General features: G+C 49.9%; 1 protein-coding gene across 8 annotated transcripts in view; it reads left to right on the top strand.

Annotated features, from left to right (window-relative positions):
- Nucleotides 1–22,303, top strand: part of PTPRF (protein tyrosine phosphatase receptor type F) — a 394,797-nt gene that overhangs the window by 322,619 nt on the left and 49,875 nt on the right. For 6 of the 8 annotated variants that reach the window (XM_075097853.1, XM_075097851.1, XM_075097854.1 and 3 more), the window contains 7 exons: nt 154–298; nt 6,084–6,389; nt 9,297–9,490; nt 16,160–16,186; nt 18,494–18,611; nt 20,863–21,441; nt 22,090–22,187. In XM_075097853.1, coding sequence (XP_074953954.1) covers nt 154–298; nt 6,084–6,389; nt 9,297–9,490; nt 16,160–16,186; nt 18,494–18,611; nt 20,863–21,441; nt 22,090–22,187 — 1,467 coding nt within the window. The remainder of the gene's footprint in view (nt 1–153; nt 299–6,083; nt 6,390–9,296; nt 9,491–16,159; nt 16,187–18,493; nt 18,612–20,862; nt 21,442–22,089; nt 22,188–22,303) is intronic. The other 2 variants (XM_075097857.1, XM_075097855.1) reach the window with 1 other exon arrangement.

The following is a 22,303-nucleotide window of genomic DNA, read 5'->3' as shown; positions in this document are numbered from 1 at the left end:
GATCTGCAACAGGTTTGGCAGCGTGGCTGTGACTTTCTGTTGGGCCAGAATGGGTGATGGGGCTGCTTGTTCCCTTGGCACTGGGAGCTGAGAGCCAGCTTTTCTGTATTCTCCAACTACACCAAATAATCTGTGTTTCCTTTTGTTTGCCAGCAAAAGGTGGAGTTTGACCCAACCTCCTCGTATGCCGTGGAAGGTCTCAAACCAGACACGCTGTATAAGTTCCGTCTGGGTGCCCGCTCAGAGCTGGGGGTAGGAGTCTACACCCCCACGATCGAAGCCAGAACTGCCCAATCCAGTAAGTTTCTGACACTGAACTACTGAAGACAAAGCAAAAGCAGTCCAGTTTCCATCGCCTGGGCACGGAGTAGCTCGATGCCTCTGCCCTTGTTGGGTCTGCAGGGATGCTGGCACGCAGTTTGCTAAAGGGTATAATGGGGAATGTCAGCTGGGGTTTTGGATCAGGGCTCTTTGGCAGAGGGGGTGCACCCAAGTGGTAAGTTCTTTCGTCATGTCCCTTTGATCATACTGTTTTTCCCTAAGGGTAGATTCATAAAAACTGGTGGAGGAGTGAAACAGTCTGGGAAATTGCTTTGGAGAGATTGATTTGAGTGGGTTTGTGCATCTCTCTGAATTTACTCCCATGCAGACAAGCTGTCTGGACAGGCAGCATATGGGTATTTGGCTCTAAGTGTGACTGTCTCCAAACCATTGGATTTTCACCACTTCGGTCCCCATTCGAACTGCCTTGCTTCTGCAGGGGTCCTTAACTGGTTCATACACTTGTTAGCATGGTGAGGTACCCTTGAGGCCAGATGTGCCCGTGGCTGTCAGGGAGCTGGAGTCGTCAGTTTGGCAAAGTGGCTGTTCGCCTGGGTTGTGTGAGCAAGTGAGGCTGCTGCTTCTGGGACTGCAGCGCTAGGGGAAACCATAACAAGCTGCAGCTGAGTTAATAGAGAGGCTAGATAATGAGGTGACCCAGGCAATATCACTTTCATCCTCACTCTGCCCCATGTGATCACAGAGCAGGAGTTCGCATTGCTCTGATTGGCAGCTCAAAGTGCTGTGCATAAGCAGATTAGGGCTATCAAAGGGCCCTGCGATAAGCTCGTTTTCACTAACTATTTTTGGGCTTGCCATTATGCAAAGAGCATTAAAAGGGGGAAAAAAGACATTTCCGTTAGCACCGTCTGTCTGGGATTTACTAGCTGTGTGGGGTGAGCAGTTGGCAAAGGCAGCCAGCCTTCCCTGCAGGGAGGGTGCCAGCATGTACAGCAGCTGAGAGCCTGAGATGGCCATTAGAAAGGGAGCTCAGGCAGGGAAGAGCAGCTCTCCTCACTATTGGAACAACCTTCTCTTTGAGGAAAACTCAGCTTCATTAACATATCAGGTGCAGGGATTCCTCCACCTCGTTAAGTGAGCTAATGGTGTCTTAGTGCTGCATGATAGACAGGTATGAAAGTGGTGAGAGGTTTAGATCATGCAGTTATAAATATTTGAACATTGAGAACAAATTCTTAGTGTGGGGATTTGTATATGTATTTCAGATAGCTTTTGTATTGATAGACAAAGGTCGAAGCAACTCTTCTGCCACTTAAATTAATTCAGTCAGTGGATGCTCTTATCTTTGAACACAGAATCACAGAATGGTAGGGGTTAGAAGGGACCTCTGGAGATCACCTCGTCCAACCCCACTGCTTGAGCAGGCACACCCAGAGCAGGGGGCACAGGAACGCGTCCAGGCAGGTTTTAAATGTTGCCAGAGAAGGAGACCCCACAACCTCTCTGGGTAGCCTGTTCCACTGCTCTGTCACCCTCACAGTAAAGAAATATTTCCTAATATTGAGGTGGAACTTTCTGTGTTCCAATTTGTGCCCATTGCCCCTTGTCCTGTCATTGGGCACCACTGAAAAGAGTCCAGCCCCATCCTCTTGACACCCACCCTTTAGATATTTGTAAGTATTGATAAGATCCCCCCATAGTCTTCTCTTTTCCAGGCTGAACAAACCCAAGTCTCCCAGCCTTTTCTTGTAAGAGAGATGCTCCAGTCCCCTGATCATCTTCGCAGCTCTCCGCTGGACTCTCTCCAGTAGCTCCCTGTCTGTCGTGAACTGGGGAGCCCAGAACTGGATGCAGTACTCCAGATGTGGCCTCGCTAGGGTGGAGTAGAGGGGGAAGATAACCTCCCCTGACCTGATTACACACTTAATCAGAGACAGCTCCATGCATAAATGGGTCCTTCAGAGTCTCACAACAGTCTCAGTAAAAGAAACCTTTGCTACGTGGACTCTCCAAGGCAGACATCTTCCTGTGACCTACTCCACATGCTGTCTATTCACAGGGGATCTCATACCAGTCCGTTTTTAAGGCTGTGACTTCACTGGCCAGTGGAGCAGTAGCTGACTGGTTCTGGCATCTGTTTAGAAGAGAGATCTGGACAGGTTGGAAGAGATTTGGCCAAAAGTCACAGGAATACCTTGGTCTGACCAGTGAAACCCTCCTTACATTGAGGGACCTAAGAGTTCTTCGATTTTTCCAAGAAGTGACTGGGTCTTGGTTTACAGGCCCCTACTTGAGAAGTTTTCTGATGGCATTCTATTCTATGAGAAAAGTCCTTGGCAGTTACTACTGGGCTATTGGGTGAGGGTGACAAACCACTGGCTGAACCGTCTCAGGGCAGAGTGGATTCTTGGGTACTTCTTGAAAGTCAAGTAGGTCTTTCAGAAAGCTCTGCTTTAGCTTAGCAGAAGTTGTGTGCGCAATGCACAACTTCCAGGCAGAAATTCTTTGGTGTGCATGCACGTAACAACACCTCGTGTTCAATGGTTGGATCGGTCCCAGTGGCTTAGAATTTACTGATCTAGAAAGGTGGTTGCTCCAAGCTTCAAACTGGTCACCTTCTTGCACTCTTCCGTCTGGGTGCCCTGAGAAGGGCTGTTAGATCTTGGAGGTTGACACATTCAGGTGGGACACAAACTGCAGGAGCAGTCAGACTCCTGCTTTCCAAAGAGCCTGTCTTCAGGCTCTATTCCTGGCCCTGACCAACCAGTCAAGGGTAAGGTAGGAGGCGCATTATCGCTAAGGAGTCACTAATGGCCTGGAGAGGGACATCTATATTGTTTCTGCTGGGCTTTTCTTCTGGCAGCATCCTTGCTCAGGAGTGGTAGGTATGCTTGTCTGGGCAGGCCAGAAGGATGCAATGCCTCTTTGCACCCCTGCAGCAACACAGCTCGGACCCCATCTCCTGAGAAGACAGCAGCCTTCTGAGCTGTCTTTTCTGCTAAGCGACTTGCTTAGTTGCTGGGCACCCTGCAAAAAGTACAAGCAATGCTGCTTTGAGGGCCTGAGGAACACGGGGGAGTTTTCCAGGAGTCTGCAGTGCCTCAGGCAAGCAGTATGATGCAGGAGAGGAGGTTCAGCTCTGTGCCCATCAGGCCTCAACATTAAAATGCTGTTCTCACTTGAAATATGAAGGTGGGTCTTGAGGCTGCCTTTTCCCTAGCTTAAGGAGTAGGTGGGCTGGGTGGGTGCACAGGGCTGCTGTGGGCTGGTGGAGGAGGCTGGTGTGAGTAGACTGGAGGCAGCAGAGGTTTGCACAGCATGCGTGTGGGTACATCTGCATGCTGGCCACCCAACCTGCTCTTTGCTGGCCCCAGGAGGGACACTTCTGCTCCTTGTGCATTTTAAGTTGATCCTGCTCATGTTACCAAGTTTTATTTTGCTTTCTTTAAGTGTTAATCTGAGTTTTTGCCTTGCACATCATGTGTGTGACTCTTACCCAGTCAACAGCCGATGTTTGACCTGCCCACACTGCCAGCCAAAGCTGCCTTTGGAGAAGGAGCTCACTGCTGCATCTGAAGGGATGCTGTGGAGGCCCAAAGCCAGAGCAAGTCTCTTCTGTGAAAGGCCTCTTTACAGACAGTGGTAAAGGAAAGGCTTGCCAAGTTTCTTACATCTCACCTGTCCCCTCTGAGGGATGCCATCAGGCATTGTGGCTACCTTATGCCCTCCTTGAATTCACCCTTGGTGTTGCTTTGATGCTGTATCTTCCTACTCTCTTCCCTGCCACTTCCCTGCTGATTAACCAAAGGAGTGTGAGGATTCATTTGCTACCCCTGCTCCCTTCCGGTATACCAGATGGCAGGGCCGTTCCCACTCTGCCTCCCTCACAACTGTTTGCTTCCACGCATTGCTTTGACTTCTCTTTCTTCCAGTGTAGCTCCTGTAGCAGCAGCCTGACTCTGCTCAGGCATCATCTCCTCCAGCTCCATCACTGCCTGCTCTCCCTCCATCTTTCCTCTCTCCAAGTACCCCAACCCAGGCATCAGGGACAGGCCCTGCTCCCCAAGCGCCTGTGGCTGCCTCGGCAAGCAAGTGAGCCTTGTTCCCAGCAAGCAGAAGTGACCAGTGGCATCGGGAGGTCCTCCTGTCCCCAGCTTTCCGAGATCTTCTCCCACTGCCATCCTATGCCCAGCAAAGCCAAGGCACAGTTGTTGGGTGTTTTAATTATCTGAGGTCCCTGCTGCCGTCTGGGGTAATGTAGGTTGTGTTTGCCTTTGCAGAGGCGATGAGCAGGCAGGCTTGTCCCTGTGCCCCTGGCAGGCTGGCTCTGGTGCACTCATGGCTTCAAGGACTGTGGCATGGGGAAGGGCACCAGTCGTCTTTCAGGCATTTCTAGGTTTATGGTTGCAGTGACAAATAGAAGTGGCCTTTCACTTGCCATGGCAGAGCAAGATACTTCGTACTCAGTTATTGCTTAGCCAGACAGCTTCCTAGCCTTAGAGCAAATGTGCATTTTTGGTGGCATTGCTCTGCCCTCTCTGCTTAGGGCTCTTGCCTTCTGTACAAACACTGAGGAATGCACCCACCATCCTTGTGCCTTCCCCAACCAGGCAGGCTCCCTCCCTCCTCCAGGCTTCCACCCTCATGAGAAACACCTGATGCAGTTCTTCCCTTTGTGCATGCTCTGCCAGCAGCAAGGCATGGCCTGGGCAGCACAAACACCTCTGCAGGGTGGCTGTGCTGTTGTGTTAATACAGGTCCCAGGATATGTCTGCAGCATCCCTGGGCAGTGAGGCCAAATGAGAGGAGGCTGCTGCTGCTGTGAGAGGGCTTGCATGCTGCCAGGGTCCTGGACAAAGCAGAGCATCTGCAGGGCACTTGTCTGGTTGTTCCCCTCTCCTGCCTTGCAGAACTGCTGTACTGTTGCAAGGTTGGCACAGCCTCAATCATCTCTCCTTTCGTGGTCCCTCTCTTCCCCCCCAGATTTGTTGCACTGCACTTCCCCAGCAATGCTATGCAGAGGGGATTGTTCCTCACCCTGGGAGGGAACAAGACCTGCCTATCTTCCCCTGTACAGCTCCACGGGCCAGGAAGCTACTTAGGCAGGTAACCAGTCTGGCAGGCATGAAGCAGTCAGTCCCAGATACCAGGCACACATGCAAAACAGCACAATCATGTTATCTCCTGTTTCCACATGGTGCCAGGCTCGCACCTGGGTCAGGGTGCTGCTTACAGCTGATGACCATGATTTCAAACCCTGCCTGGACACACTCCAGCCAACCTCAGCCACCTGCTTTCCCTGCCCTCTGTTGTTTCCTTCACTTGTCTAGGAGCGGGTTTTTGTAAGCCTTCATGCAATCTGGTGTGTGAGCTTCCCCTTCTGCCACTCTTGCCTTCTGTAGCTTCCTACCTCTTCTGGTTTCCATCTGCTTCAGATCTTCACTGAAAGCATCTTTCTTCTCCCTACCAGTCTCTTTCTCCCTCCCCCCACCCCTTCCTTTACTGCCATTTGTTGTGTTTGGTAAGTGAGCGTCCAGAACCTCTTTGGGAAGAAGTATTCTCTGAGGCAGGACAGCACTTCTGTCTCCATGCTGTTCATGATCAAGTTTTCAAATACAAATTGTCCCTAGTGTCATCTTTGATGATCTGCGAGGAAGGCAGGCAGTTGTCCACAAAGCTACTGGCTGAATTTCCTTGTGTATGTTCAGTGCTCAGTCGGCTGGGTAAAAGTTCCCTGTGCATTTTGGTTTGTCCTTCCACTCATTTCCCTTCATCTCCCCACTTCATTTATTTATCCCCAGCCCCCTCCGCCCCACCCCAAGAAGTCGAGTGTGTAAGCACCAGCTCCACTACCATCCGGGTAAGTTGGGTGCCACCGCCTGCCCAGAGCCGCAATGGGGTCATCACCCAGTACTCCATTGCATACCAGGCAGTGGAAGGAGATGACAACACCAAGCATGTGGTGGATGGCATTGGACGGGAACACTCCAGCTGGGAGATCAAGGACCTGGAGAAATGGACCGAGTACAAGGTGTGGGTAAGGGCTCACACCGATGTGGGGCCAGGACCGGAGAGCATCCCCGTGCACGTGCGCACTGATGAGGATGGTAGGTGTTACTGAACAGCTCCTTCAGCTACCGTCTTGGGGTAACCAGGACTTTCCTAGCTGAATTGCTGGAAAGGGGGGGGAAAGGAGTGGGGATATTGGCCTGGGAATGCTTTTCAAGCAGGACTGGAGGCTGCCAGGAGGAGTGCTTTGGTCAGCTGCTCCAGGGAGTGGGTCTCCACAGAGTAGGGCAATTGCTCTGTTGGCCTTTGCTCTGATCGCCTCCAGGCTGTGGGTCAGATGTCCCAGTGTGGTCCCACAAGGGTCCTGTGTGTGCTAGCAATGCTTCCTGCATACACGAGGAGGCATTACACTGCTTTCCCATTTTGGCTTTCTGGGTTTTGGTGGTGGTGGTTTCCATTTTACTGAAGGTAACGTGAGTTCTTCCAGCCAAAGGCTTCTCTTACCTTGTGATATCAGGACATAAAGTTTACTTGTTGACCTGAAATCCAGCAAACTAAAGAGGGGAAAAGAAATCCATTTGAAACTTGCAGATATCGCAGGAAAGCTGCTTCCTGCCCCAGCTTCCAGGCAAGCCACAGCTTATATAAATCTGCTCTTCCGCTCAAGAGTCAGAATATCGCATGTACAGAACACTTTACTGGATATGACAACTTTAAAGAGAAATTGCTTTGTATTAGCAGGACTGTCAGTTATGTCATCATGACTTAAGCCATTTCCTTTGAAAGTGCCAGAGCTCAGGGTGACAGTAGGAGCTTCGATGGCTTCATGCTGACCCCAGAAGCTGCAGGTTTAATGGGAGAAGAAAGGGATGCAGCATCCAGGCAAAGAAAGGATGGTCTCTGCATTGCCCAGTCAGCATAGCAAATTGAAACCAGACATGTTACAGTTTCTCTAAATGGGCTGCCACTGTCTCCTATGTCTTCGTGGCTCTGGAAGTGGCATGTGGGAATGCTTGCTGACTGCATTCCTGGGCTGGCAAACACATCTGTGTGTGTCCTGCTGCCTGTATTGTTTGCTTCAGTTCTCATTCAGCAGAGTTGTAGCCCAGGGGAAGCTGCTACCCCAGAAATGTCTCAGCAAGCTCGCTCAGTTAGTTTTTGGGCACCGTGGTTGGACATTCCAGCTTAGCTGTCAGGAGTGATTTCATATCCCTCTGACATGCTGATGCTCAGTAGATACCCATGATGAAGGAATGAGAAATGCTAAACTGTGATCTGAAAACTAATTGAACTTTCCCTTTTTGGGTCTCAGATGCAGCACATACTTCCCATCACGGGGTAGGATAGTTTTCCTCAAAACTCTGTGGTGTGGTCTGCTTACATTCACATCTTTTCATGTCCCCACAACATCCCCGTATCATGTCCTGCCAAGGCCTCCCGCCTTCTCTTGCCAACAGAGCTTGACACACAGCTTCTGTCTGGTTTTCGGGGAGGATCTTGTTTTTCGCTTGGACTCCCAACTGTGTGTGTGGGCAGGTGTCTTGCTAGGGCAGGAGAGCCCTGTGGCTTGTCCAAGGTCACTGCACTAAGTGAATTGCGGATTACAGCGTAGGCTGCTCTAGCCAGAAAGTGGTAACTATTCAAGCACAGCCCCCTCCATTCCCATACCTTGAGCTGGCCTCATGGTGCTAAAATGCTCCATTCCTCCTTTCGCTATTTTATTTAATTATCTACAATTAAGAAGGACATCTGGGGAAAATAATGAACTGCCCTGCAGCTTAAAAACTGTGCTTACCTGCTGGGTAGCCGTTTCTTCCCATCTAGTTGGTTGAAATAGCAATACTCATTATGTCTGCTTGTCAGCTATCCATCCCTAATTATCTAATACTGTTTATTTCTTGTTGTGTTAAGAATTGGGGTGTACAGGGTTCCAAACTCCCCCTGGGTTTTCCCAGGCAGTGGAGGGTGTAAGGGGTCCTGCAGTAGAGTGCCAGGATGGAGTCCAGGTCCTTCACTTGGGTACCAGGCACTCATGTAGCAGCATTATCCTCCACAGGGAGTGCACACCTCTGCTCCCAGCTGCTTCAGCCAGAAGGAGCTTTCCAAGAGCAACTAGGAAGCTAATTTTTTAGCATTGACATTTTTGTCACAGTCAATGCAAGAGCAAAAAGTAATAAGGAGGTAATTTTTCCAAATGGTAAATAGGGTATAAATACATTTTTAAACGGGCCTCACCTTGTAAGAAAATTGATATTTTCTGGGCAGTGTAATTTTTCATTTTATTATCAAAAAGCATTCAGCTAGCCGTGCATGAAATACAGTCCCCAGAGCTGTCAGAATCCCCACGGGCCCCTTTATCTGGCCAAGCTCAGTGACTGCTGTCTCTGAGCTTTGGGTTATTGTTTTAGGATGGTGCTTTTCCCGCTCATTAACCTCTTGCTGTCACAGGGGAAGAGCGTGTGTGCATTCTGGCTGGTGGCAGGTACCAGGGCTCCCCACGAGGCAGGCGAGGCACCCAGTAGCGCTACCTGGGGCTGTTGGACTGTGTTTAGATGTACACAGAGGGATCTGAGAGGAGGTGTTGTGACAGGCAGGATGCAAAAAAGGCTTCAAAACCCCTGCCTCAGGGCACCCTGAGCTGCAGGTGGTTACCGTATTCTTTATATTCTGCTGTATTCTTATATTCTTCCTTTGCTCCCCTACTGCTGGAGAAAAGAGAGGGATAGGTGGACTATTATATTATATTACATTATATTAGGGGTCTTCCTGCATATCACAGTCGTGCTCTTTCCTACTGAGAGCAGCAAAAATGCTTGGATGCTGAGAAGGGGTTGGGGATATGGTCACCCTGGAAAACCGCAGTATGACCTACTGGGCAGGTACAGGGAACTTGTACCAGCAGGGCCGTCCTTGCAATGAGGTGAAGGGAAGGTAGCAAAGGAGCGAGAGGTAGCTTACAGCAGTTCTGTGGTACCTGCTAACTGTCCATCCTGTGTGTGTTACAGTGCCCAGTGCCCCACCACGAAAGGTGGAGGTGGAGTCTGTGAATTCAACGGCCATCCGGGTGAGCTGGAAGCTGCCCATCTCCAACAAGCAGCACGGGCAGATCCGTGGGTACCAGGTTACGTACGTGAAGTTGGAAAACAATGAGCCCCGAGGGCAGCCAGTGATCAAGGACGTCATGCTGTCAGAAGCACAGGTACAGTGTGGGGACCATGGGCTGTGGGGCATGGCACCTTCCCTCTCCACAGAGGGCAGACTGGCTGGATCCAAGTATTTCTTGGCCTTCTCTTGTGGCTCTGTAGCGTGGGACTAAGCCCTGCCTGAGCAAGGCAAACATTTTATCCCTAAACTGTGGCTTAAAATGGGTAAAGAGTTTAACCAGGAAAGGATTGCTGTAGGAAAGATGATGTATTGGACAATGGTCCTCTCTTACCCCTTCTCCAGTAAATACCTCTCTCTGCCTGCCACGTCCTGGTGCAGACTTCAGCCGGAGCAAATTGTGTTTTGCGAGTCAGGTTACAAACCATCAAAGTTTTAAATAAGCCTTCTTTCATGCTGCTGACTGTGTTCAGGGTGAAGCTCCTGTCTCATCAGAGACCACTGGGGTGCTGCCTGTTTGTGGGGCACAGGGGTGGCTCTGCGCCATAGGGTGGGCAGAGCACGTCAGGCGGGGCAGCCCTCCTCTGGCTCAGCAAAGCCTCCCTTCCCTCCTGCTTTTGCAAGGCAGGGACTTGACCTTGCATTGCCTCTTGAAACCAAACTGTAGGTGAAGCCAGTTGAGTCTGGGAAAGGCTGCGGGAGGGGGAAGTGTGAGGTGCAGCCCCACATCACATGTAAATTACTTTGCCCTCTGCAATCGCTGTACAATAATGTGCTCATATTTATGCGATCTCCTGGATACCTCACTGGCTGTGAGCTGAGGCCCTGTTCCCACACAGTGCTCCACACATGGTTATGCACTCTGCTCAGCCCAGCAATGCATAGTTGCCTCTTTCCCAGGGTCCGGGGAAGTTCTGGTCCCCTGTCTGTGATGAGATACAACTCTTCTTCGGAGCAAGGGTCCTTCATCCTGGATGACCCATGCTATTCTCAACAAAGATAATCGTATAAATGAAGTACAGGATCTGCTGCTGTTGGAAGCAACGAGTAATCGATTCAGAGCTGGCTTGCTTGAATGATGCCCAATATAAATACTGGAGAGCTGCAATGATTAATTGATCTGTCTCCTGAACGCAGCTGTGAATCATTTATACGTTTGTCAGTGGGGAGTGCAGTGCACAGAGACGGCTTTACTCCCCATTCATATTCTGAAGGATAAAACTCAGTAATAATGTGGAAGGGGAAAACTTCAAAGAGAAAATGCTTTGAGGGACCTTGCAGTGTTGTCTGGAGCACATCTCTGTTTATGTTTCAGATGTTCCTTTATTTTAATAGTTAGAAAAGCTGCTTACTGCCCTTTATTTATTCCAGGGGGATATAATCTTCTGTGTTGTTTGAACAATTGATGCTGTGTTGTTCAGACAGAGTTTGGAGTTAATGGGTTGGTCCCAAGTGTAGGTGGGTGAAGTTGGCAATGTTGTTCTTGTTGGCGTTTTCAAATATTTTATGCTTGCCCAGCCAGTTTTGCTTTCACTCCTTACTCATACATTTCAGAGAGAGAAACCCCATGCTAATGTGGAGGAGTGAGGATGCCAGAGCCAGAAACTTTCCAAGGAGTGCTGGATTTTGCATTGTTTTGAATGTGTGTATCAAGGAGGCAAGTTTCTTGAAGTTTCCCGGCCTGTCAGACCACTTACCAGTCTTTTGTATTTGGTGAATTTATGTGGGAAAGTTCTTGATTGCTGGGATTTTTTTTCTCCTGTTGTGTATGGTGCTGAACTCACCTGCTGTAATTTTTTAATGGAAGTGAAGGCCAAAAGATAGTTGCAGAGAAGTGACTACTCTGAAGGAGTCATGTCACTCTTGGGATAAACTAATGATGACCCTGCAGGGAAGAGGTTTCACTGACTTGGCAGAAGAGATCTTTATTTCCCAAAAGAGTGAGAAGCCAGGCATGACCTGTGCTTGTGATGAAATACATCCGCTCCAGAAGCTGAAGAACCCTGTAAGAGCTGCCATCTTTCAGTACAGCAGTGCGTGTCTTTGCAAACAGCCAGATCAAACTTTAATGAGTAGTCTTAGAAGAGTTATTTTCTATGGAAGAAAACAAAAAGACCTGTCCCTGAAGGTCACAGGATGAAGATGCCAGAATGTAGCCACAGTTCAGTACTCATAAACATTGATAAACATTTATACCAGTGCACAAGGAGAGAATTAAACTGAAAATCTGCGGTCAGAGAATAAATCCTCTGCACATGTAGGCAGAGCCCCTCCTCCTGCCTAGCCAGGCTGACTGCTGATTTTGAGTAGGTATGTACCACATAATCTGCTTCCTGCAGATAGTATGAAGACACTGGCATTAAAGCTGACTCATGATTTTTCCTGATTGAAGATGAGAAATATAGAGAGAGTAAACGAAGATGAAAGGGAATGGAGATGTTAGCAATGCAGATAATATAGATTCTAAGTTTTCAAAACCATTTGAGCGGAAAGGACTCAAACATCCACAGAGAAGTGGGGGTCCTAGTGCTGGAGAGATCACATTTTATTTTACAGCCTCCTGCCTAGGGAGAGTAATCAGTGGTTAGGAAGGTCCTACAATGGAGCAGAGGCCTCTCCCTCCCCTCTGTGGCTGTACCTGTGACTGATTACCTCCATCAGACTTCTCTGTGCCTTCCAGTCTGATCTCTCGCCTCCTACTGACAGACTGATGGACAAGCAAATGTGACCATGCCCTGTGGAGGAGTGCTCAGGGAAAGCGTGTGTATCACTGCAGAGCTGGGTCAGATACCTGCCCCACCTGCTGTGCAGGCCCTGCCCATCGGGGCTCAGCCAGGTCCCATGGTAGGCGATGGCAGAAGATTAATTTCTGTGCCCTGCATCTTATGCACAATGCATCTGAGCACCAAGAGAACGCCTCTGAAAGGAGCAGGGGCACCAGTGCAGGGTCTCAGCTGCACTGCACCACTCTCTTACAAGTCCTTGCTGGTTTGAGGGAGCAGGGGATAGCAGGGCCATGGGGCGCAAGCGTTAGGTTCTTCGGGGTGGGCAGGGGCCCACCTGCTTTCCTTGGTCTCCAGTTCCTGGGCAGCTGCGGTGTGTCAGGAGGAGCAGTGGGCTTGATCCTCTCCATCCCTTCCCAGGTACCAGTCCTACGTGCCCCGCAGAGCATGGTGCTGAGCAGCACCAGGCAGCAGTGCTGAGCCTGGAGCACTGGGCACAAAAGAGGCAGCTGGGCTGGGGAGGACAGGCCTTCCCATTCAGGTTCCTGTGCACGCGTGACTTGTTTGCTCTTTCCAAGGCAGGCAGCTAGACCCTGTGTGAATCTAGCTGTTGATCTATTGTGTCCTGCTCCCAGCCTGCTTGTCCTCAGCCCAGACTAGAACATCTTGAGGGGGGACTTTCTCCCCATGCTGCAGTGTGGCCTCGACAACTGCTCCTGCCCTCGACTGTGCAGCATATTTGCCAGGGAGCCTGCTGCCTGCATTGCTGTGGGGATGCGGCATGCACATTAGCTTCACTGCTTAAGCCCTATGCAGATCCAGCCTGCCCAGAGGACTTTGCAGTGCTTCTGCTGGGAGCTGGCTGGGTACGAGGAGGTCAGGCTTTGTGGAGGAGGAACTCCTCCCATCTCCTCTGCTCTGAGACAGGGTCGTGGCAGGGGAGAGGTGTGCTGCCCACAGAGGCTGCAGGCTCATAGGGAGATTGTGTGGTCTCTGCAAGTGGCACTTCTCCATCCAGTATGCAGACCAAGTGCACGTCCCACCAGCTTGCTCCAGAAGAGCAGGAGGAAGTAACGGCAAGCATTTTAAACTGTTGGATTGAGATAAAAGGAGAAAGGGAAAGCAGAGACTCCTATTCTCCCTGGGCATTGCCCACCCCAGGCATCACAGAGGTATTTACAGCCTCCCTCTTTTGTGGGGTGATACTTAAGGATCTTTATCTGAATCTTCTTGGAACAACTCCTCATGCATGTGTACTCATCTAGGTAAAAGTCTGGTGTGGAGGTGAGATGTACTCTGCTTCATAAGTGGAGCAGAACTGAAAGGCATCACCCAAGAGGCATTTCAGTAATGGACAAAGGTGAAGCTCTGGAGCCCTCAGACCCCTCCACATCCCACAAGCTGAATACCTGAGTTTACATCTGGAGTTTTACTGTTGCGCCACAGTCACTGAAGCAAAGAGGAGAAGGATCTGCAGGAAAACCGCAATATCTGCTTCCCATAGCTGGGGCTGTTTAGGAGGGCTTGAGTCTGTCTTTTGCAAGAGCCATGGTCAGGGAAAACAGCCATTCCCTGGTGAGACATGAGTACACTGTGTGGTGTTGAAGTGTAAAATGAAACGTTAAGGCATTGCAGCTGCCATAAATACACACTGTTAGCTTTAACACTTCCCTGAGCCATCCTGCCTCATGCATACAGCACTGTCTGAGTTCTCTTTATGACAGCTCCTGGGCTTTTCAGATCAATTTGTCTTACTGACCAACCTTAAACAGTTAAGAAGCAATTGAGCTAGTTTAAGGAAGGAAACGTTTTTATCTGCAGATGATGATTTCATAATGAAACTGAAATTATACCAAGGTATTTGTGCAGGACTGGCTTTTCAATGTTATTCCTCCAGCACAGATCTCAAGGTGTTTCTTTGCACTCTGATCTGATGCAAGTTTGAAGTCCACTGAAACATAAGGGCAAACAGAGTTTGAACATTAAACACTTGGTCTGAAACCCTAGTGGGCAATAAACTCCCTGCTGTGGTGTGAGAAGCTGTGAGATGCAGTAGCCTCCTGACCCCAGGTCTGCTCCACTGTTCGCTGCGGTAGGGTGTCACCTTCTGCTCCTGCAGCTCCATGGGGGCAGGTTGGGGTGCTACCATCCACATGGCTCCCATCCACCAGGGACATGGTGTTGGAGCAGAAGTGTACTTCTGGGAGAAGTTGCTACCAGGCCTCGTATTCTTCCTGTAGCAAGACTTTTGCCGGGTTTTAGATCAGCAGGGCAGAGTGCATGGCTGTTGACCATGGCATGGGCTGGGTGGCGCAGGTAGGACGTCAACAGCAATGACTCGAGCTAAGCATGTAACACTGGAAATAACACCAAGAAGTATGTGGAAAGAGGGCCTTTAGTGACCATAATACTTAGTGAGGGCCTTGGCTATATAGGAAGTCTTTAGGGATAACTTGACCTCCTCGCTGAAATTAAATTTTAAGATGGTTTAGGGGGATAATTCTACTGCAGTCTCATGGCATCAAATAAGTGAACTATAATAAAATCTTAGAGGAACCTTTCTCCGATAGCTGCTTCTTTCTGAATTTAGAGAATAACATAACAAATATTTTGAAAGTATGCCATGTATCTTACTGCTGAGGAAAATACTCCGCTACTGCAATAGGCTGCAACCTCTGAAAGCCACCTCAGATAGCCTGAGTACAAAAAGCAACTTGTAGCTTTAATACCATTTAGTACTTTTGCCATACTTGCAGGTTCCTCGGCACTTCAACAGCATTAGGTGGGCTTCCCAGCCTCATTAGGAAGTCGGTATCTGAGTGCCATTTCACAGCTGGCAGCTCAGGCTCAGAAGCAAGGCTTGCCAAGGTTCACACTGTGAGTCAGGGGCAATAATACCTGTCTTCCATTTCATCTCTGTGCTTGAACCTATCGACCGGTGCTTCCTCTAGGCAGGTTTAGTAACCTGAGATGTAACGCATCACCTTGGCGCTGAGAGCTCGCTGTGATCTCTGCAAACCTTCCTTTGGTGCGTCAACCACAAAGAACAGTGCTACGGGCATGCGTGGCAGCAGCCAAGGTCTGCTAAGTCTCACCACCCCAATGCAGCTTTGATGCCTTAGAACCCCAAATGGAGCGAGAAACCTGTGTGTTCCCTCTTCAGAGCCCTAATTGAGCTACCATGTCTGGGAATCCACATGAGCCTTTGCTGGGAAATGGTTTGTGTAGAAGTCTTACCTGCAGGGCTGCTCTTGTGAAACGCGTGTTTGCTGTTTGGTGTTGTGTAATTGGGAGTGAGAAGCTGTTTCCTCAGTACATGCACCAGTTTGAGCCTCGCTCCAAGCCACGCAGCGCCGTTGGAGAGGAGCAGCTTAGTGTGGAGCTCTGTGTAAGATCTCAGCCTCTCTTGCACTGTTTACAAGAGACGGTACTTCTTGGTTCTCTGAGGTCTGCAGAGCATTTTCTTGCAAATGATACAGGAAAAAGAAGCTCTGTAAATATTGCTTTGGTGCTTCCCTGAAGAGAGTGCCCTGTGAGTTTTTTGTGTTGAAGTCTTGGTTCTCAAGAAGAGATGGTGACTGGAGGATCACTAGGACATAAATTGGAGATTAGGCCACAAAACCGTTGTGAGTGACTTGTGGGGCAGCAGTCAGCCCCAGAGCCTTGTTGGTACAAGCTGTCCCTTCTTGCTTCTGCTCGTGGAAGAGACAGAAAAGTGCAAACAAAGCTAGGAGGGGAAAGGACTGCAAAGTTAGGGAGTGGTGACCTCTCCATCCGTATGAGAAGGAAGCTCTTTTCCCCTGTTTGTGTGAATGATTTCAGACCTACTGCGCAGGCTAGCAGCATGTAGAAAATTGCTCTATGCCATTTCTTCCCTTGGCACAGCCTGTGCCAAGTGACCCTCTGTGTATAAGTGTTGTAATTCCCCCGACCCAGTCCTGCTAACCCCTGCTGTTGTTGTCATTGTCATCCCCTTCCTACACGTTGCCTCTTAAAATTCTGTGTCTCCATTTTTCTCTCCTCCTTCCTTTCTCCCCCGTCAGTGGAGAGCTGAGGACTCCGTCGACCATGTAAGTACCACTTGTGTGTATTCCAGGTTGGAAAAGAGGGGTTTGGTAAATCGATTTGTGAATTTTGTAGACACAGTGCTGTCAAAACATCCCTTTCTCTCCCTTAATGAGGCTGGAGAGTTACATTGTGAAACCTTCCACAAGTAGCAAATCCAGAGAAAATTGGCATTTAGATTGCTAGTAAATGCAGAAAAGCAATTGACATTTCCTATAATCTGTATTTCCATCTTGTTGCAGTGCAGTTTTAGGCAGGCTCAAGTGATCGACTCAGGAGGTGCATCCTACTTTCTGCAGTAGTTGGCCCATGGTTACATGGTAAAAGTAAATATATAATCTTTAAACCACATTGATAGTAGTCATGAAAAATAACCTACACTCTCAACCATGACCTTTGGCTGAAACACAGATAGTAATAAGAAAACAATCACATTTAAACAGTTAAATCCAATTTTTGCCACATAATTTTGAAATATAAATTTGGAGGAACAAACTAGAAAATGACCTTTTTAGAGTCAGTAATTCAGTTACGTGCCCTACTGTGAGCTTCCCTGGCACGATGCATTCCTCCTGCTTTATATGGAGGATTCTCGCTCAGAGTGGCTTTGTCATGACAGCACTGTATTTACATTATGCAATCAGACCTTCTTTCATCCATCCTTCGTCTCTCTCCCCTCCTCCCAGCTCGCTTGCTTTGCTCCCGGTGGCATGCTTTTGCGTGAGAATTTCTCTTTGCATGGATTTGGGAGGAGGGAATTCTCTTGGGATGTTCAGAGTCTGCAGGTTTTGTGTGAGTGCTTCCCCCGCGGGTCCATTGGCACCGAACGGACTGTGTGTCCACTCACCCGCACACACGATCTGCTGCAGGGGCGGAGTTGGGATTGGACTCTGGTTCACACGGTGATTTTGGTGGGGTTCTTGTTGGTGCTTGTTGATTTTTCTCTGGGCTGGCTGGTTCCGCAATGGTAACACGGTGATTTTGATGAGTAAGCCTGGGCAGGTATCCTGAACCAGCAGCACTAACTGGAAATCAGCAGGTTTAATAGTGTGGGTGTTTGTGCAAGTGAGTGATGGGAGACTGGCTGTGCCCTGAGAGCAACCACAGGTGCCCCTTGTACCCCTCAAGCTGGCAGGGATCCCCCGGGCAGCGATCAGACCCCTGGAGCAGCCTCTAAGAGCGCCCATGGTGCCTGTCCTCAGTAACTTGAGCTTAACCCTCTCCATCTCTGCTCTTCTCCTTGTCTGAAAGGGTAAATAACCAATCCAGCCCCTCTGCCTCCTTTCCAAAAGCTCCACCAGCCCCTTCTCCAGCCTGGTTGTCTCTTGCTCCCTGACCTGATGGGTTATTAGTGCTAATGGCTCCAATCCCTTTCACACACCCACAGCTGAACGCAGTTCAGGGGTACCTGCCCTGAGCTCACAGAGAGTTGCTGGGAGCTCCTGAGCTCGCTGTGCTTGCTCATTTGCAGGCCTGGCCAGCCAGGCTTGGCACCAGTCACGTTGCCGCTGGAGGCCAGGAGGGAGGAGTGGTGCTTCCTTCTTTGATCTCAAATTGAAGAGCAGAGCCATGCCCTCCTCCTGCCCAGAGGAAGCCAGAGCATGCAAGGGAGCTAGCACCCTGCCAAGTCTGCCCTCCTCCCAGACCTCCCACGGCACAGGATTTTCCCTCCAGGTCTTGCCAACACCTTGCACTGACCCCGTCCCATCCTTACAACACCGTGCCTGGCAGGGAGGGTGAACACAGTGCTGTAGCACTGCAGGTGCTCCTTGCCCGGGGCCTCCCGCCTGGCAAGGCCATGCTGCTGCCTGCATTGCCTCTCCATGCTCCCTGCAGCTCTGCTGCAAGAGACAACTTTAAAAATCCCCAGATAAGCCCCCAAGAGGTTTCTGCAGCCAGCTGAACTGGCTTTTACTCTGATTCACAGCTCCACAGTCCTCTTACTCTCAGAACTTGCTGTGGCAGGGTGGCTCTGGCTTCACACAGGGCCATCTCTGGAGCAGATCTCCCTCTTGGCAGAAGCCGTGGGAGAGCACAACTGCTGACACAGGTTGCTGGTGGGTCCCTGGAAAGGCCAAGTGTTAGAGGCAGGGGTTGAAATTAAGCAGGTGAGTGTTGGAGTGACAGCAATTGTTTGCTGGCTCTGTGAGAGACAACGTGTGCTTGAGTGCAATGCATGAGTGTGAGCCAGCAAGTGTGTCAGTGTGTTAGAGATGCGGGCACCAGCGCCCTCCTTTTGCTTACTCCAGTAACAAGTATTTGCTCTTCTTGTTTGCGTTTGCCCCTTCTCTGCCTTGTGGATGTGCTCCCAGGAGACGGTCATTGGAGGCCTGCTGCCGGAAACCACCTACTCCGTCACAGTCGCTGCCTACACCACTAAGGGAGATGGTGCCCGCAGCAAGCCAAAAGTCATCACCACCACAGGGGCAGGTGAGTGTAGGGAGTGGACACCGCAGCCTCATGGGGGTGGTGGTAAGACCTCCCAAGAGGTGCACGGGGAGTATGGCCAAGGCACCTGTGCAGGAGGAAGCAAGAGGGCTGGAGATGCTACAGAGGTACATACTCTTGTGATCTTCAGCCCTTACTTACAGGCTTTGCCACTGGATCACCTGAGCAAAGTGCAGCAAACAGATGGACAGACGCTGCCAGGGCCCATGAAAGAGCAATGAAACTCCTGGGTCTGAGCTCATCTGCGTAGTCCAGAGACCTGGGAAGAGGAAGTCTGAAAGTCCAGGCCCTCCCTCAGCTTTGGAGTCATGGCCTGTCCTCACGTTGTTCCCATAGGCGAGTGCCATTTCTTGCTTCCTGCGGTGACTACAGTGCCACCTGGGATGGCCCCTGGCACAGAGGGCTCCTCAGAGGTGCTTCTCAGCTCCCCACCCCAGCCATTGCTACTGCTAAGCCCGGCTGCTCCTTGAGCCATGGTAAAATCTGGAATGCAACAAATCCTGCCATAGGAGTGCTGCGGACACAACTTCTAGGTCCTGGTGATCCCAGCCAGTTTGGTTCTGCTATCTCAGTAGAGACTTGTACCCTGTGCCTGGTGCAACACAGGAGCCTCAGCCTGGAGCAGGGGCACTCAGGAGTTCATCAGGTGCTTTCCTCTGGATGTGGTCAAGCTTGCCTTTGGCAGTGGCACCAACTAGTTGACATTGTCTTGTCCCCGATTTCCACTCACTAGACCTGTCCTACAGCTGATAATCCTGCTGCTTCCTCACACCAGCCGCAGGAACAGTATTTACCACTTGTTATTATGGGAATGCAGCTTGTGCAATCTAAGAGCATTTGTTCCTGGTGCTTTTAAACAAGGAACAGCTTGCCATCTCTTCCGTGCTGCATATGGGGAGCTCCAGAGGTAGTTTCCACTGTCACAATCTCAAATGCTGTCTCCCTTGTGCCTCGCCATGATGTATGCTCTGTTCATCAAATTGCTACAGCTGTCCTATAAACAGGAAAAGCTTTCTAAACATCCCAGTGTTGCACTGTAAACCACGGTGGGTCTTCCCATGTTATGATGCACATCTAAAGTTAATATTTGGAATCAGCTTTGAAAATAATGTGTCCCTTAATACTAGCTGCTGTTAGACATTGTATTATGAGTGCAAGGAGGATGGCGCTGGCAGTGGAAATGTAATTGTATGTCTTAAATACCTACAAAACCACCCCCAGAGCTGCCTTTGTACAGGCTTGTCTGCAGGCTTGACCTCAAAGGGGAGTGTTGGTATCGCCCTCTGATGGCAAAGTCGGGGCATAATTCTGTCAAATACCTTTTTTTCTTGTGCTCATCTGTGGGCTCATACATTTCAAAACTGTGCAAGGATATTAAACTAGGTTTGGCTCCAATCCCATTTTCGTTTTCATATCAATGGCCCCGTCCCTTTGATTCTGAGTATCTTCCCTATCAGTTGATTTGTTTACAAATCTGAGCTGATGTGAAGTGAAGACGCATCCTTTTATTAACTGAAGGAGATCAAGGTATTAAGCCATCAATTTAAAGCCATCAGTTCCTAACCAGTGACGGCAACACCCTTTGACTTGTGCAGCATAAGCAGAAATCCTGTGGAACACTTGTGTTCACCTCTCACATCGACACTGACATCACGAATCTGCTCATCAGCTAAACCAAAATGTATTCTGATGGCAAACAGCCCACCCAGCTCTGCTCGCTGCCTCTGCAGATGTAAAACTGCAAGGTTTCAGGATGAAATTTGTCTGCCTCCAGACAGATCAGGGCACTGGACTCAGGCTTCTGTGTGTCTGTTGTGGTACAGTGCACCGGGGCCAGCGTGGCCTAGTGCTGTGCACTAGCTGGAGTGTCAGAAGACCACTGATTGGGAGGACGGGATTCAGATCTTCTCTGAGATAAATATGATGCTTTGAGGTACCTTAAACCTTTTCTGTAAAAGGGGATGAATTTGGGGGCTGGATATGGCTGACTTTATTGCCTGTTTAGATGGCAGCACATGGGAAAATGGCAGCCAAGAGCTGGCTGGCTCCAGCTTCCCTCACCACCGGATTAGGGTCGGTCTGCCTCTATCCATGTGAATTGTCTGTCATCCTCTTCACCCTGTTGTCTGAACTTTCCCACTTTCCTCAATCCTCACGGACTGAGCAGCACGGAAGCGGTCCTTCCTTCCCCTCCTCCCAGGCTATAGATGGTCATTGTGTGTTTATGTTGCAGTCCCGGGGAAGCCCACCATGATGATTAGCACGACAGCCATGAACACAGCCCTCATCCAGTGGCACCCACCCAAGGAGATGGTAGGGGAGCTGCTGGGTTACCGGCTGCAGTACAGACGTCTTGATGAGGAAAAGATGAACACGATAGACTTCGGGAAGAGAGACCATCACTACACTGTGACCAACCTGCACAAGGGGGCCACGTACCTCTTCAGATTGTCTGCCAAGAACAGAGCTGGCCCAGGAGAGGAGTTTGAGAAGGAGATCACTACTGCAGAAGACGTGCCAAGTGGCTTTCCACAGAACCTGCGTGTGGTGGGTCTCACCACTTCCACCACAGAAGTTGCATGGGACCCCCCAGTCTTGGCAGAAAGAAACGGCAAGATTGTCAACTACACAGTGGTATACAGGGACATAAATAGCCAGCAGGACCTGGTTAACATCACCAAGGACACAAGTATCACTTTGATGAATTTGAAGCCTGATACCACTTACGACATCAAAGTGAGGGCCCGCACCAATAAGGGGGTTGGGCCACTCAGCCCCAGCATCCAGTCCCGGACCATGCCTGTTGAGCAAGGTAAGTGTCCCTCTAACAAGCCCTAACAGCAAGCTCTGCCTCCAGGACAGAGACCTATGCTTCGGTTCATGAGGCTACTTTCCCCTCTGCTCTGACTAATGGTATCAGGTATCAGGTACTGTGTGGCTCCCTAGTCTAAAACTAGTTCGGCAGGGGAGGCTCAACAAAGGTTTCCCTAAAGTTGCCATTTGAGGGGAAAGGGGTGTTGATGGTAGCTTAATTGCCTTTGTCACTCCACAGGCACACTTTGCTGTTTTATCTGTACATGAAAGGCTCTTGCTTGAGCTGGAGCAGATGACTGGGTAGGATCATCTGCAGATTTAGTACCTGAGCACCACTGTTCTTTGATCATGGCAAAGGGCCAAGAGGGTGTGAGTAGAGGGGGGGGAGAGAGGAAGGCTACAGTTCAGCCTACAACTTCCTTTCTGTGATGCTGGAAAGTATAGTCAAAAAGCAAAACTCCACTGGAGACTGGAGACTTGGTAAAAGGCTGCTGCTCTTTTCTCCTCATTTCTCACTTCTCTGCTGTAGCTGAACCCTTTGACCTCTGCTGCTGAGTTAGACAAAGAGAGACTTGGAGCCGAGCTGCTGCCTGGCTCCCTCCTGACTTGGCCTTACAGTGCTCAATTATCTTGTTTTTCATTTCAGTGTTTGCTAAGAACTTCCGCGTCAACGCCGTCATGAAAACGTCTGTGCTGCTGAGCTGGGAAGTGCCTGACTCCTATAAATCTGCAGTGCCTTTTAAGGTAATGGTGGGATGCAGAGGACAGAGTGCCACCTGTGGCAGTAAGCAGGACAGTGGAAAGCAGCATCTTGACCTGCCACGTGATGTTTTCAGGCCATCAGACGAGACCAGCAGAGC

Source organism: Phalacrocorax aristotelis, chromosome 6, assembly GCF_949628215.1.
Source record: "Phalacrocorax aristotelis chromosome 6, bGulAri2.1, whole genome shotgun sequence".
NCBI lineage: Eukaryota > Metazoa > Chordata > Aves > Suliformes > Phalacrocoracidae > Phalacrocorax > Phalacrocorax aristotelis.
The sequence above is the reverse complement of the archived record's forward strand: the minus strand, read 5'-3'. Positions and strand labels throughout refer to the sequence as shown.